General features: G+C 37.8%; 1 protein-coding gene across 6 annotated transcripts in view; it reads left to right on the forward strand.

The window, feature by feature from the left end:
* LOC139748018 (kielin/chordin-like protein) overlaps positions 1-15,956 on the forward strand; it is a 35,098-nt gene extending 19,142 nt beyond the window's left edge. For 5 of the 6 annotated variants that reach the window (XM_071660554.1, XM_071660558.1, XM_071660557.1 and 2 more), the window contains 14 exons: positions 149-541; positions 1,706-1,900; positions 2,369-2,569; positions 3,238-3,374; positions 4,054-4,182; positions 4,349-4,480; positions 6,430-6,561; positions 7,800-7,931; positions 8,210-8,341; positions 9,171-9,299; positions 10,530-10,658; positions 11,158-11,283; positions 12,938-13,069; positions 15,744-15,956. In XM_071660554.1, the coding sequence (XP_071516655.1) occupies positions 149-541; positions 1,706-1,900; positions 2,369-2,569; positions 3,238-3,374; positions 4,054-4,182; positions 4,349-4,480; positions 6,430-6,561; positions 7,800-7,931; positions 8,210-8,341; positions 9,171-9,299; positions 10,530-10,658; positions 11,158-11,283; positions 12,938-13,069; positions 15,744-15,763 (2,119 nt within the window). In that variant the 3' untranslated portion in view covers positions 15,764-15,956. The remainder of the gene's footprint in view (positions 1-148; positions 542-1,705; positions 1,901-2,368; positions 2,570-3,237; positions 3,375-4,053; positions 4,183-4,348; positions 4,481-6,429; positions 6,562-7,799; positions 7,932-8,209; positions 8,342-9,170; positions 9,300-10,529; positions 10,659-11,157; positions 11,284-12,937; positions 13,070-15,743) is intronic. The other variant, XM_071660555.1, reaches the window with a different exon arrangement.
* Positions 15,957-16,288: the final 332 nt, after the last annotated feature.

The following is a 16,288-nucleotide window of genomic DNA, read 5'->3' on the forward strand; positions in this document are numbered from 1 at the left end:
AATATACGATCAGTAAGGTCCAATGTGAGCGGGTAGAATATGGTCGTAGACAATACTATTAATGAGTTTTTAACATGTGCAGGGAATGTCTGATAATCTAAACAGTGGATAGTTCCAAATCTTAATATATTTCTATTTTGGTTACCAGGGGTTGTGTTGACGAGCAGGGTGTATACCGTAAGGTTGGTGAAGAATGGTACGACCCGCTGAACCCTTGTATACACAACCATTGTACACGTGATGACATCATAGAAAGGTCTCGTAGAGTTTGTCCTGGACTCCTTCCTCGCCCTCATCCACCATGTGAACTCATCGTGGACAACTGTTGCCAGAGGTGGCAATGTCCGGGTTGTATCGACGACGTAGGATCACACCACAACGTGGGAGAGGAGTGGACTGATCCAACACACCCATGCACACACTACAGGTGTCTACAAGTTGGTATTGAGAAAACGGAAGTCTTCTGTCCACCTCTTGACCCTCGTCCTCACAGGTCCTGCCAGCTGGTGACGGAGAACTGCTGCCACACCTGGAGATGCACGTGAGTACTGAACCATCTGGATGTGAGGGAATGTGTACTGAAGGCTACGTGTGTCAGCTATGATGCTGGTCAGGCTACAGGTCTTGTGTACTGGCAATTTTGTACACTAGTTAGCGGCAGGTAGATAATATACGCCCAACTGCAGACACTTAGGCCAGTCTTGAATTCCTACAATATTAAACTAGCAATTTTAATTGTTTTTGCCAATATTGGCTTGTTTAATGAAACTATCAACTTTGAAATATCTTTATTTTAAAAGGTCGTTCCATAAACTTGCCCCATCTATAGTTTCCTTCCATCTTAAGCTAGTTAAATTTCTTCCCGTGAAAAGAGAATCGTATTGTGCAACTTCAGCGTTGAAAACTGATTTTGCAGACCGTAATAAAACTGAACCAGTTTTGCTCTAACAAAGGTCTGTAGATGTTTCGGATCGCTCCTGCTTGACGCTTTTGCGTAATTATACTGATATTTCTCTGAAGGTGACACTTGTTGTGGCGTCATCTGGGAGCTAAAGAGAGTTGACAGTAATGATACATAGATTGTACACTTTGCCGAAGAATCATTAAACTTAATATTTGGTGGTTAACAAATGCTTGCAATGCGGTGGAAAGATTAACTAGTATTTGATAAATGTTTGAGAGGAACAGATCTGATAGACTTGTGCATGCCAATCTAACGTCAAACTGCTGTATGATGGAAGAAATCATTCAAGCCCAGTACAGGATTGTGTATTGGTGTTATAAACTGTATAACTAATTAAAATAATAAGGTTAAGTTCGAAAGCTGTGTAATTGTCAATCTGGACATTGGTCTGAACAAGTTATTTACTGACATGAACTGCATAGTGTATGGGTCACCAACACGTGTGACAGAACCTAGAGAGTCTAATCACATCGACGAAATTGGAGGAAATCAATTCGGTTGTAAAAACCTTCCTAGTTGTCCTGGATATTGCTATGTGGTCTGTGTACTGTTACGAATAGCTGGCATGCAACATAGCAGACAGAAAGCCTTGTATAAGCTCTCGGGGGGAAACAAATCCAGTCTTTACGGTCGAGTATTATTCTTTGATCCAAAATTTCGACTCTTAACGCTAATAATGTAAGTTTGTGGGTCGTCAACGGTGATATTTCAAAGTCCTCTTCATCCAACTTGAATTTCCAGAGGTTGTGTGGACGACAATGGAGTACATCATGAGGTTGGAGAGTGGTGGGAGGACCAGGACGATCCCTGCATACACTTGCAGTGCACCAAAGATGGCATCAAGAGATCTCGTGTAGAGTGTCCTCTGCTCACATCTCAACCTCACCGTGGATGTAGACTGGTCCAGGAGGACTGCTGCTACGTATGGAGATGCCAGTAAGTAAACTGTCCCACTTCCAGATCTTTATTTTAACTTCAGACTACGTTTAGTGAAGGGGTAGTTTACATTAAGGCTAATGTTGATGAACACTTCTAATTTCATTGGCCAACCGAATGATTTCTTGCTGTAGCAATCTACGAAGATTTGGCCAAACTGACAGCTACATATATGTATTGGTGCCAGAATCTCCAACTTGGCAACACAAATCCTTGTGAAAAAAACTTTTAAAGAAAATTAAATTGGGTAATTTTGCCAAATTACTTTAAATGACTAGGAAAAACGTCTGTTTACACTAAAACTTTTATTGTAGTGAAAAAATTACTTCAAGATCTAAAGTTCTGTGGCCTTGTTTGTTAAAACTTAGATGCTAACTATAGTTTAATGTATCATAACATTATACATACAACTCCTATAATCTTCAGCAACCTGATTCTCGTATGAATGTTTCGTATAATTGTTGCCAGGTTGTGTATTGACGACCAGGGAGTAGAACGTAGGATTGGCGAAGAATGGAAGGACCCAACTGATCCTTGCAAGGACCACCTGTGTACCAGAGACGGGATAGAGACTGTACATATTGCTTGTTTACCTCCACCACCTCCCCCAGGCCTTAACTGCCATCTGAGGGTCAGGCCTGGAGAATGTTGTCACACTTGGACTTGCCGGTAAGTACTCCTCCAGGTTCACATGAAGAAGAATGTACTTGTCTAATCGTCCGGCCATTTGGTTATGGCAGGTCGAAACTAAATGGAAACTTTCTTGTAAGAAGTTACGGGTTTGCTCAAATATCCTAGTACTCTACACTTTTTTAACCATGTAATATTATCTTGCCATTTACTTTTACGGTAAACGTCATGATCAAATGGGAAGTCTTTCATGTGAAAGTTGAATATAGATTAGTTTATTGCCCACCAGACTTTATATGAACTGTCCATACACTTGACTAAATTTGCATTAACTAATGCATCTTTCATCCCTACAAGTCTTTAATGAGGGAAGCATTTTCCTATACATTTAACATCTTAAAGAATTCATTTTTAACACTGGCTGTAACATTGTATTTAACCTGGAACCGTGGGTTAACTTGTCTAAATACTATCCTAGGCTTAGAATTTCTTTTTACACTTAATCTTTTTTTAGATTGAAGTCTCTAAAATTTAAATTCCTTCAACAGGTGCTGGCCAAACCCCTCAAAACATAAAGTATTGATTCAATATAATCTCTAACAATTTGGTTATCTCGTTGCTTAACTAAGCTTTGCAGATCTTCAAGGTCAATCAATACCTTCCTTGTTACAAATACAAAATGTCGATCATAATGCCTGTAATTCCAGAGAGGAGTGTCCAGATCCGTCCAGTTTGAGTCGTGACTGTGTTGGCCTCCACCACGACCAATGTCAGAGAGATGAAGAATGCCCCGCGGGAGACCAGTGTTGCCTGGTGGCTGGATGTGGTAAACAGTGTATCACAGGTACAATTATGTCCTCTTGTTTGACCAATTATGATGGTCTTGTGTGTAAACTTAGATTAATGAGAGTTAAGTGGTAATAAATTGCTGTTAAGTACAATGACAAAACTAATAATTGACAATTTATAAACGTGCCTTCTACAAGACTTGGTTTATTGGGTAACTTGTTGTGGAACAGAATGCTTAGAGTAATAAGATATTGTAGTGATGTGCAACATTTGTAGTTTGACATTTGAAAAGTTTTCTATATTCGGACTTGGCTTCGGAACGTTTTTCTAAATGGAAAGGAAATGGTAACAGAAATGGATCAGGGATGAGCAGATGTACCAATATATATTCTAATAATTACGGTCGACTGATATTAAAACTTCCATCATCAAGGTTTCTTAATGTCAATAACATTCCATAAACACTGAACAGCTTACATTTCTCTCAATTTTGAAACTTCAGGACGATGAATTTGGGAAATGTCAGACGTCATCTTAGGTTTGTAATTACCAATGTCTACAGCAACATGGCTATAAGTTTTCATTAAAAAAATTTATCCCACAAATTTTAAGGGTACTAATTTTAAATCATGGACAGTATAGACGAAATTTGTCAAGGTACTGTATTTAGAATTATGGGAGAATATTGTATGTATATACACTATTGTATAATGTATCTAAATGTCTACCAACAGTTAACCGTCCATGCCAGAACACTGGAGCATGTCGACAGCTGAGTGGCAAGTGTTTGGACCGGTGTGGCAGAGGTGAACACCCAGTCCCTGGTGTGTGTCTGACCAGCAACTGCTTCTGTTGTGTTCCTGGTCAGTATAATACAAGTCTTCACCTGACCATAACCCACACTCTGTATTGACACTAATGGTGGTATCACTATATCAAACTTTAATCACCTTAATTAGGCATGAAATATAACGATCGTACATGTAATTACCTATAGCCTTGTTACTATCAAATGACTTGATGTTTCAGATTCTGACGAGTGTACACTGAACTCTCGAGAGTGCATTATTAGAGGTGGCTACTGTGATGTGCAATGTCGTAGTGATGAACACGCCTTCAGGCATCTATGTAGCTCTGGCAACTGTTTTTGTTGTATTCCAAGTAAGTTTAGTTTTTCAATTTGACAACTAGGATTAGATCTGTTAAACCCATGATCATGGTCTGAATTTTGGTATTTTGGTTAGTGTTTGAGATTCAATAGTCGATAAGAACAGTGTTCATAATCTCAACTGTCGTGTACGATGGTCCTAAACCAAAGCCCCTAACCCAACACTCTACAATCCACTGGTGAATCTCGCCAGTTCTATGGTTTCCTTGACCACTTAAAATTCCCCAGTTCACACAGCACCTGTTTACCCCGTAAGATGTGTCTTTGCTGTATACACTTCATTCTTCGTGCATCCAAGCCTCGATATTTCCCGAATCTCATAATCCTTTCACTTTAAACCCTTCTCTTGTATAATTTCCAGCATTACACAATTTTCTTTGATTGGCGTAAGGAACTCTAAATCTTGAAATGTCTACCATTATACACACCCCCCTCTCGTCCCAGGCATCCTCTCTCCTGCTATGTTGTAGACTGTTCAATCTTAGACACCAGCTTCCCCGCTACCTCGTCTGTTTTGATCTAAACAATGATGACGTCGCATAACTGACCTTGACCTTGAGGCAACCCTCGTCATTCTCCCACGTTTTACTCTTGACAAAGAATATATAAGGTTCTTTAACTCGCACACCGTATATCTGTAGCACCCTCTACATTGTGAACATGATCATTAACAGGATTGTACGAATCTTGTTACTATTTCAGGTGGTCTGAGGCAAACGCCTGATGTACTCCACATCTGAAACTATTGATCTTTCCAATCAAATGCTTCTTCCTCGCGATCGCCACTCCTCCCATACAACTTGCCAGGCGTAAACGCACTAAATTCGACCATTCTCGTTCGTTCTTGGCATCTGCCACTACCCAGCCAAGCCTCCAGTACATCTTCTGGCTCCATGAATAGACTGAATCTTGATCTAAAGATATTCCTTCGTGTTCAATCCATCCACTCTGCTTAAGTTTGTGACGCGACCTTAACTTTCCACAATATCTGTCGCCATGACCCTAGCTGGCCCGGTATGCCACTACATCATAACACACCGGATCTGACAACCTCTGTATCTTGACGTTACTACAAAATACCATCTTTGACGACTACCTCAAGTCGTCTGCTTTACTCGTTACTGCTCAAATTCTCTTTACGCTTACTTCAAAGTCTTGCTCAAAATCATATTTTCGCTTCAAAAAATTCATATCTAGTCGCTAATCTGTACTCTTCAGTCTTGTTCTACACCTTCCTCTTGCTTACTAGCTGTTTTAGTACCTTCTCAACAGGGACTGCCCATACACCTACTCGTGGACAATTTTCATTCGATACAAACTCTACCCTTTACTTAACTCCAACACCATATTTAGCATACCACGGAAATGCTTTTAATAACGCAGTTTTTTTTACACATGGGAGTTCGTTATCCAAGTTCCGGATAAAATCCTGGATTCCGTAGTTTCTGAAATTCATCTAAACACTAGCCATTCTTCCTCAGTTCAGATACAAATCTTGCTTTCCTCCAGACGTGTCATCATACACCTCGCCAGCCGCCCATCACGGCATGTTTACATCTGTGTGCCTCCCGTATGACGTAATCCAATAATTTGACCTTTATGCCTCGCGTATGAAAAAATCCAATGATTTGACCCTGTATGCCTTATGTAGGACGTTATCCAATAATTTGACCCTGTATGCCTTCGTAGGACGTTATCCAATAATTTGACCCTCTGACATAATCCAATAATTTGACCCTCTGTATGCCTCAAGTATGACGTAATCCAATAACTTAACTCAATGATGGAAGTTTAACAAATCTGTTTTAAAATACTAATCTCCTACAGCATCTGTCTTGTATACATGTTCTAATTCCATCTCTATACATGTTCTCACTAGTAATAAGCAACAGGGATCTTGTAGAAAACTGTTACTTGTTACACAATCGACTTGTTCCTGCAGAGTCTAGTGGGTGTGTAGTGAACTCGCCAGAGTGCATTATCAGAGGTGGCCGCTGTGATGTGAAATGTAATGATGACGAACACGCCCTCCTGCATGTGTGCGAATCTGGCAACTGCTTCTGTTGTGTTCCAAGTGGGTTTACATCTTGTATTTAAACTGTTTTTATCCCATGATCAGGCAGGCTGTACATAGGAAACGCCGCATTTTAACGTGTACACAGGCAGTTCACTTCGTCTTGAGTAGACTAATATGATGGGCAAGAAAAATCTTGATAGTTTGGTTTTTGAGCAAATTAATAATCTACATCATGCAAACATCAACGGATATTTCAATGTTGCTGTCTATTCAGTGTATCTATCCAAAAGTATTCAACTTTTCCCCGTATTTAGTTTCAGAATTTTTGGTTGGACATTTGGATTCTTGAAACTTATTGTAGCAAGATCTTTTGTTCCACTTGACTCCTTCTCTTCGTTCAAAATCTCTTTTGCAGCATCAAAACTGCTGAATCCAGTTTCCATAACACTCGCCTCTACCATCTCGTGGTCATGGTGTCCATAGCACCAATCACCTACGGTCTCTCGCGATCCAATTTCATTTCGCCAGCATCGCCCTACATGGGTTAATAACTGCAGATATAAAGTAATTGTCGTCATCAGTACATTTCATCAGCTTGTGATTAAAACTTTATTTCGTATAGAAATGTTGAAAAAAATCTTTATCGGAAGGAACGTACTTCCCTGGTGTACATAACCATCGTTAGGCAATTAACTTGTGGTTTGAGGCTTTCTTTGTACCAAGATTAGCTTAACCGTTTTAATTTGGAATTTTATTTTTAGGTCTTGACTAATAGTTCCATGTTCTTATTTGAGATGAAATTTAACATTCTTGGTAAATTCAGATATAAACTAGGCAGAAATCTTTTAACCATGAAATGTGCCTAATTCTTAATGATTCTATAATTTAAAACCTCTTAACTCTTGAAGCAAACCCAGGTAACATAACTTGGACTACAAATGCCTCGCTTCAAAATGAGAATCATTTGTTGCTTCAGCAGACGTAGTTATGACCAGCAGACGGAAATGCCACTAGTGAAAGAACTCAAAATTTTACATTTATATTCTATTTTTGAATCTCGAACCAAAAGAAATTCTACAATATTGTAATCTTGTAGTTGTGAAAATTCTTATCCTTAAAGTATAAGCTCCCAAATGATTTTAGAAATCATTTTTTTGATGTGACAAAATAATTCCATTTCGTATTTTGAGCATCTGTTGCATCACTCGTTTTCATTCATAGTTATGTATAGTAATTTTTGAGTTAACATTAAATTGTCATGCAAGACTCGAACACACCACTAATTTCTCGAACAGAGCGAGACTCCTGCACCAACACGAGGGAGTGTAATCAGTTGGGTGGCCAGTGTGGTGGTGAAAGCTGCACCAGGGGTGAGGAACCTGTCCACGGTGTGTGTGCCACAAGCAACTGCATCTGTTGTGTTCCACGTAAGTTTCTTGACCCACTGTAGAACGTCTGCAGAACATTGGAGACTTTAGCTTAAAAAGTAGATTTTTGTATTTTCGATCAATTAACATCGTTGAACAGGCTACAATTAGAGAAGTGCTATATGGGGGTCGCGAGTACAATATGCAGGTTACTTCCTACCTTCGCTTGTAAGATGTTAAAAGTTGCCCGCAGACGTTTTTGTTACAATGGGGGGGGAAAAAGTCTTTAAATGCAGACCGATCTAATGTAACTTTTCAAAATGAACGATATATTTCAGAATTTAACACATGCAAGTTCCAATCCAACGAGTGTCGCAACATAGAGGGTCGGTGCGACGTGTCGTGTCTCAATCGTGAAGATCCTGTCCATCATCTGTGTAGCACAGACAACTGCGTCTGTTGTATTGAGAGTAAGTGTCAAGGTTCTGGTTGTTGGAATATCAAAAGCGCGTTTTTAGAATTCATTTGATTTCTAAAATCTGATATTTAAATGAAGTAGGGAAGTGCGTCTACCTTGATATACTACTGACCTTTACTTTGTCTCTAATTATAATTTATATTATGAATTTCGTAGATTGCAATGTTTAATATATTGCCTCTTGTCCGAGTTTCGGAATGTACACTACCGAGGTACAGGGGTGTTGAACAAGCCAGTCTTCCTTTATATCGTGCCAATTGGTAGATGCCATATAGGAAATGGTAGAGCGATCACAACTGGCATGTCAGAATTTAACGAGTTAGATATGAACACTGAACTATTCATAAGACAAACGGAAAATGATCAATGCAATATTTGGTTGTTGTATCTTGTTATAAGAGTAAAGATCCTCCCTGGACACTATAAATGATCTCTTTTCCTGCTGGTGAATTTCTCTTCAGGTCTGTGTATCAAACTGTATAATATTGGATGCATGTCTTTAGTTTACATCCAGATTACAACTTTAGAGATAATTGCCATTTCTCAGTCTATTCATAACGTACTATAAAGTTAACTTCTCCAACATGTTAAACTGCCCAGAATCAAATAGGTTTTGAGTTGAATGATAATCGCTGAAGATCTAGTTTACAGAAATTTGAAAGTAGTATATTTGATTTAAAGTAAGATACTTTTTAAATCAAATATATTAAGTGCCTTGTATGTGGAATATAAGAATTCCTTGTGATGAAAGAGAACGACTTGGTGTCGTATGTTCTCCAGTGATGTATATTTCATGGAGTTCTTGTTTTCCATCTTGCCAGGGCCTCTCCCATGCCATCCTAGCAGATTGTGCGACGTGTTGAATGGTTTCTGTAAACATGAATGTAGCAGAGACGAGAACCCGCTCGAAGGTGTGTGTGGCACAGAGGGCTGTGTCTGCTGTGTTCCAGGTGAGGTTGTGATCTGGCGAGGCGTCGCCTCTGGTAATGGACAATTACTGGATCCGACAGGTAATTAAGGGAAGTGAACAGACTGACTAAGGCGTATCGCTGAGGTCTTCTAACATTTTCCCCGATAAGGAAATTATTTTATAGTTTTGAGGTCTCTGATCGTTGGAAAGAAATGCAAATTAGTCTTAAATCAATTCCTAGGTATTGACTTACATGATGCAGCATTTTTTTTTCATTACTATTATACTGTCGTGCAGGTCAGACCCCCGTGTCTACCTTAACATAGATGGTCGCTGTCATACTTCTAGTGAAGGTTAGAGGCATCTTGTAACACTGACGATCACCTATGTTCAAAATTAGTTTCCTGAATTTCTTATGTTGGACATTATGCTGGACTTGATGTAAATAGACTTCAGTCCGGTCACCTAGATTACCAATCTTCCCTCCAGCACTCGGCAATCATTGTTGTAGGCAATGTAATCTGACAAATGATTCGAACTTGAATCCTTACCAAAGATAACTTTCTCAATCTGTAGTTTCCTCTCGTCCATCTACACTGCTTCGGCATTTTGTGAAATGGTCATGTTTACGCAATTACCCCATTGCCAAAAACTTGCAGTATCTTGATAGTTTAAACTTGCAACTACCTTAACGAACACAACTTGTAAAACATTTACAATCTGATAAGTTTTGGTACTCGTTTGATATGTACTGAAGCATCTTGGTTATTGTGAATGTGGCTATACAAAAATACTAGTGTATTGAAACTTTAAAGATCTAAACTCCAATAAACTTAACGTAATCTAACTTTCAAAATTTATTGATCTGATCAAATGCCCGAGATTTGATTCGTTTCCACATTAGCATACTTTAATATCAATATCAAACTGTTTAAACTTCTTGAGGTTTACTATAGAACCTAATGTTAAGCTTGATTAAAAAAATACTAGGATTGCTTTGTCTGCCATCTATAGTCTAACCTACTAATCATATTTTCTAAGTTTGTTTGGAAAAAATTCTCCAAATGTTTAAAATGTCTCAAACATTCAGTATATAGTAACTGGTAGTTTTCGTCAATAAACCTTTAAACTATTTCAGTACCAGGAGACAAATTACTTTTATCAAACGGTATAGCAATGAGGAAATCGTGGCTGTAGCAAAGTTAAGTTGAATCGGTTAATATTTAAAGTTAATAAATCGTCAAATTTGATCTTGTGTAATGTCTACCAGGTGCTGGACTCTGCCACACGAACAGGAACTGCTTATTGCTCGGAGGTCAATGTTCACATGTGTGCCCAGCGGATCAGGGAGCACTACAGGATGTGTGTGATGAACAAGACTGTCTCTGTTGTGTTCCAGGTAAGTTGTAACACAACTGTTGTATTCCAGGTAAGTTGTAACACAACTGTTGTATTCCAGGAGAGTAATAAAATGTGATTTTCCAGATGTTGTAAGTTTTTCAGTTGTAACAACTGTTAAAGGATAGTGGTTACCCATACCTCCTCTTGACGGGTATCTGTAAATGTAAAGGTTTTGACACAACGAAGTTTGTCTTGATGGCATCGCTGTTGTTAATACGTTAACTGAAATTCTTTCGCGTAATTTATCTTAAAAAAAATTCTTGCTAGACAGTGACACATTATTTCCTGTTGATATAGGAATGTTGTAGCCTCGTGATCATGTCTTCCGTTCTATTAAAAACTTAAGTGGTAAAGTTGTGGATTTAACCATTTTTCCCAGAAACTAACAAGTTTGATACTAACTTGTTCATAGCGTCTCCTCGGTTCTCATCTATTCTAATCGCCAGCAAATACTAAAAATATTTTTGATCTTTGATAGTGAATTATGTTCACTACAGGACTGGTATGTCGAGACACCAGGGAATGCCATCAATTAGGTGGTCAATGTTCCACAGACTGTAGCAGGGGTGAGCAGTCTGTCCCCGGTGTGTGCCTCACACCCAACTGTGTCTGCTGTGTTCCAGGTAAGTTTTTTTTTAGTAGTAAGTCCAGCAACATCATAGAACAAAGGGGTATGGAAAGACGAAGTATTGCGTGTGCTCAACCTTCCATCTGATTTTTTTTTTGAAAAAATGGTTTTGTATTGTACTTGGGACACGTGCAGGCTTACAGGGTATTTCTATTCCTAGCCAGAATGCAATAATTGCAGTAAATGTTTGGGTCAAGTTTCCCCAGTTACAAAAATATTAAACTTGTAACTATAGTTACAACCAGTAACACTAATTTTGATGCTATCAAATTTCCTTTTAACAAAAACTAAACTCGTATAGATTAACGCCTATTCCCGTGTTCGTCATTGACATATTGGTCGTTGTGTAACACACACCGTTTTCTATTGTCCATACTTTATTTGTAACGGATATTTCGATAATACCAAATGTTTTTCTTCGGTATCGAAGATTCGTTAATTATGGAACACTTGTTTCTTTGCAGTTTTTCATTCACAGTACCTTTAGCAAACTGATCGATTTTCTTCGCTGTATATATTGAATAAACATGTGTGGGTGGGTTGGGCCATTCGTTCGTCTTTCCTTGCGCTACCTCGCTAACGCGGGAGACGTGTGACAAAGCATGATATAAAAGTTTGACTAAGAACTTTTAGGTTTAAGATTCTCTAGTCCCATACAGTTTGATTCCTCTTGGACGCAAGTTAATCTGATTATGGAACTAGAATATTATGGTAACTAAAATTACAAATACATAACCTAAATCTGGCGCCTAAACCAACCTCTAAGGATGAACAGCTGGGTTGACTGTGGGCAGAATGCAGAAGCAAGATTCGAACCAGGATGGGTTTTATAAAAACAAGCTATCTACCATAATGCTTTTTGTTTAGTAACCATGGTTAGTTTTAAACTCTCTAGTTTACGATGACAAAATTTAAAGTTCGTGGAAATTGGCTTTAGTAGCGGGATTTCAAAGGAGTAAACGGAGATAATTACATTGTTGTAATTCCAATGGAATTTTGTGATGAAATGACTTACGATGCATCGGTCAGTTTTCACTTTGTTGAATGTCGACAAACGAAGCGTCGTGGATAAATTAGGGTATCAGGTCAAGTATACATTTGGCCGACTTTTATCATGGCCAGAGTGTTCACTTTGTATAAGCAAATTATCCAGATTTTGTAGCTTTCAAACACATCACTTGTATAGTTTTCAGTTTGATTATACATGTAAAAAAAACTTTTGATCTCTGGATGTTTGCAAAGTACAATGTTATAAAAACATTACTAGGTACAAACTGTTATATAATTGGTGTTTAGCAACTGAATGTGGTTATATCGTATAGGTGAATTACAAAATTTTTCAAATTAAATTTGACTATATAGATGAATCCATATAATGTATATTCGATGTAGAACATAGTGTACATAACACTACTTATGGCTCGCCATACTAAGGTCTTAGCGATTTGTTTAAGTACTATATCTAACGTACAGTCCATAATTAAAGTGGTTTTCATCTTCATTACAATTTGCCAAACTGTTCTCAATACAAAAGTGTTTTCAAAAAAAGTGAAGGAACTGAAGATATGGAGTGGTAATACTTCGATGGTTTCACATGTCTACCTGGAATTGTAATCTTCGTCTTAATATGTAATATGCGTCTTCCACAGAGCCTGTTGACTGCAGGTTTGACAGCCCAGAATGCAGTTACCAGGGAGGGCGATGTGACCATTCGTGTCGTAGTAACGAATATCCCGTCACTGATCTGTGTAACACAAAGGAATGCCTGTGCTGTCTTCCTGGTAAGTGTAACGTGTGAGTTTAGTTAGGTGTTGGGTCGACATGCAAATCGCTGTAGTTTGAGCTTGGGGTCGTTTAGGTCTGCCGGGATTTTTTATCTTGTATTATGTTGGTCTGTTGGAGTTTCTTGTCAGATACATTTTGGAACCTTTAGCTGGAATGAAGGGCAATATTGGATGGAGCCATTTTACGTACATTGATTCTGATAAAGAAAAATCTTTAATTAAGCTTTGGTATTCTTTGCTTAAACATAGTTGTCAACACTAATAACATAACGTAAATTTGGAATATAAACGTTTCATACTCCCATAATCTAGTGTGGCATGTTAGCCGATATATCTATACATCGGATAAAACGTAGGAGACAGTTCCTTGATGGGAAAGTCCAGCATTAAATCGTGGTAAATATTAAACCACTTATTTATTTTGTGCTTCTATAAACAGGAGATTAAACTCTTAAAGGGATAATTCCTAGTTTACGGAAGGGACACACAAGCCCCAAGATAGTCTATAGCTTAATATACTTAAACCATGCAGACTGTGGCAACGATGGTATGGTAAATCAATTAACCATAATTTAGTTTATATAGTGTTAAAGGAGTGTAGGTGGCTAATGGGTTACTGTAGCACAGCTAGGTGCAGGAATGATGTTTGGTGGTGAATGACGCAAAACTGACAGGAATTCATAACTTCCCTCCTGAAATATTCTCGATGCTTGTCTACGAACTTGTTAGCTGGTCCTTCGTGTCCTAGCTTCTAGAGCCAACTACAGACTCCTCTGGTCCATAACTTCGTCCGATGCATAACTAAAATTTCGAGACGTAGATTTCTCAAACTAAAATTTCCACTTGCCAATAAGTAATTACTTTAATTTACGTTTACAAAAAAGGAAGTTGCATCACAACGGACCTTTGGGAACATACATGTAACTGCTCAGCGTCCTAAAAGTAGGAAAGTATAATGATAGATGAAAAAATATCTGCAAATTGTCTTGGTTGTGGAGTTTAAGCCAAATGGTTTCTCCTTAAATGCAGTATTTTCAACCACTGTAATTGAAGTATTACCAATTAAACTGAATATGAAATGTATTTAGTCTTGGAGATAAATGGCTTTCCCACTAATCTGTATCCACTACTAAGTAGAATTATAATTGACAAAGTAGATAACTACATTATCAAAGCCTTCAATAAGTTCTCTTATCGGATCCTCTTAACTCTTCCAAACCAAAGTTTAATCGGCTCTAATAGGATTATCTGGGAATCATTTGAGCAACTCAACCCTGTCATCTTCATTGACTTGTTTCAAGGGTAACCAAAACTATCGAAAGATGTGGCCACGCCAGTGAACTGCAAACATTAAGTGAGATTTCCCAAGACTTTATAAAAATTCTTCCTATGAATCTAGTTTACTATGGACTCTTTGCTTGAGTTTAGATCACCTAAAATTATTGAATCAAATGTTCCCTCAATTAATTCTATAGAATTGACCAAATTTTCCTATTGATACGAATACTTTATGCATCTCGTAATATTACTATTGTGCCACCTATAGACCCAGTTTTAATCTCGACCTGTAAATGTTGGTTTAACTCCTTTCTAAACTTTGTATTGGCAAATGTCGAAACATAATAAATATTGATATACCAAACTCCTTAACATGCCACTTCATACTAAAGATCATTTTAATGATAAAACGTGTTAACATAGACTTTGTACACTATCAATTTATAAATTTTATTTCCTCCAAAATGCAGTACCATTAAACTTTGATTTTGCTTACCAACTTTGATGTGGGACCTTGTACTTCTTTTACAATGGTGACAAACTCCTCGGCTAGTGTGCTTATAAGCAGATTTCCTTGGAAAACTGTTCAAATCCATTTTGGTCGTTAAATACTTCACAAATGTCAAAAGATTATTTCCAAAAGTTTTCCAACTACAGACGTTAAGCGAATTTAAGTTTCCTAGCAATGACTACTTGCATATCTATAATGGGTCACTGACAAATTTCATTGATATGGTACGTTTTCTGCAGCAAGTGAAGTGATGGCAGGACCATCAAAGACCTTGTCTATTTACACATTGTTTCTGGACCTGAAGTTGACTTGATTCTATCGCTCGTGATGTCTTTATATTTTCAGTTTGTTCCAGAAGGTTCTCATCTTGACTATTAGATTGTATTTGGTACTAGTCTTCGATCGTAAATGGATCATGTTTTCGCCATGGCTTACTAGCCATGAACAAAATGGTATTCTACGTAACGAATAAACAAATTGACTAAAAGACTTTCTAGGATTTTCCTATTGGTCATATTTCGTAATGACGCTATAAAATTCGTAAGGATTTATCTTCCTATTTATATTTCGTAATGACATAGTCTTATTACACACACTTCCAGTATCTGATCGTAGGTAAATAGCTTGGATCTATGCTAAATAAAGCAATGTATTGCATAATGAGTATTACCAATATCTTCTACTTCGGGTTTAGATAAGACGGTCGTGATAAGTTTTGGCATTAGATAATAAACATTGACTTAAGGAAACTTAGAATAAAGTCACATTACATATATAAATACAAACTTGAGACTTTTTGAACTGAAATCCGACCAACTCTCTCGCTGTTTTACGGGAATTGGTTGATCATATCAAACTGATTAATATAAATATCTTCTACAGTTTCAGATGACGTATATTAAGTAGCCGTCTGCAACTGTCGCCAGCCACTGAAAATTGACCAACAACTCCCAACATCAAACTGCAGCCATATCTAAGTTTTTAGTAATTATTTAATATATAAAATGTTTATAGTTCTATAGTGGTTGTAAATACATGGACAAATTGAAGTGTTAATACATATTTATATTTTAATAAAACTAAGTTAACAACAAAGTTCGTTTACCTTAAATTGTCTGTAGACCACTGATGTAAAGGGACTGGTGTGAGCAGAGGAAATGAGACTCCGGTGCATGGGATCGCGTATACTATCTACTTCCCAAATCAACTTCACCACGAGGGTATGACCTTGTTGTATGATGACGTCGTCATTGACCTGACGCGTAGGATATGATCTAAGGGAATTCTATCTGCCCAGAGGGGTCAAAAAAAGTCGTGCATTGTACAGTTTCTGAATGTGGATGTATACATGACAAGTTGTAGGAAATTCGTTTCGTTTATGCTTTAACGTGTGATGTTCCTAGCGAAACATTCCGTTACACAAGTGA

The sequence above is a fragment of the Panulirus ornatus genome, chromosome 72 (genome assembly GCF_036320965.1).
Source record: "Panulirus ornatus isolate Po-2019 chromosome 72, ASM3632096v1, whole genome shotgun sequence".
NCBI lineage: Eukaryota > Metazoa > Arthropoda > Malacostraca > Decapoda > Palinuridae > Panulirus > Panulirus ornatus.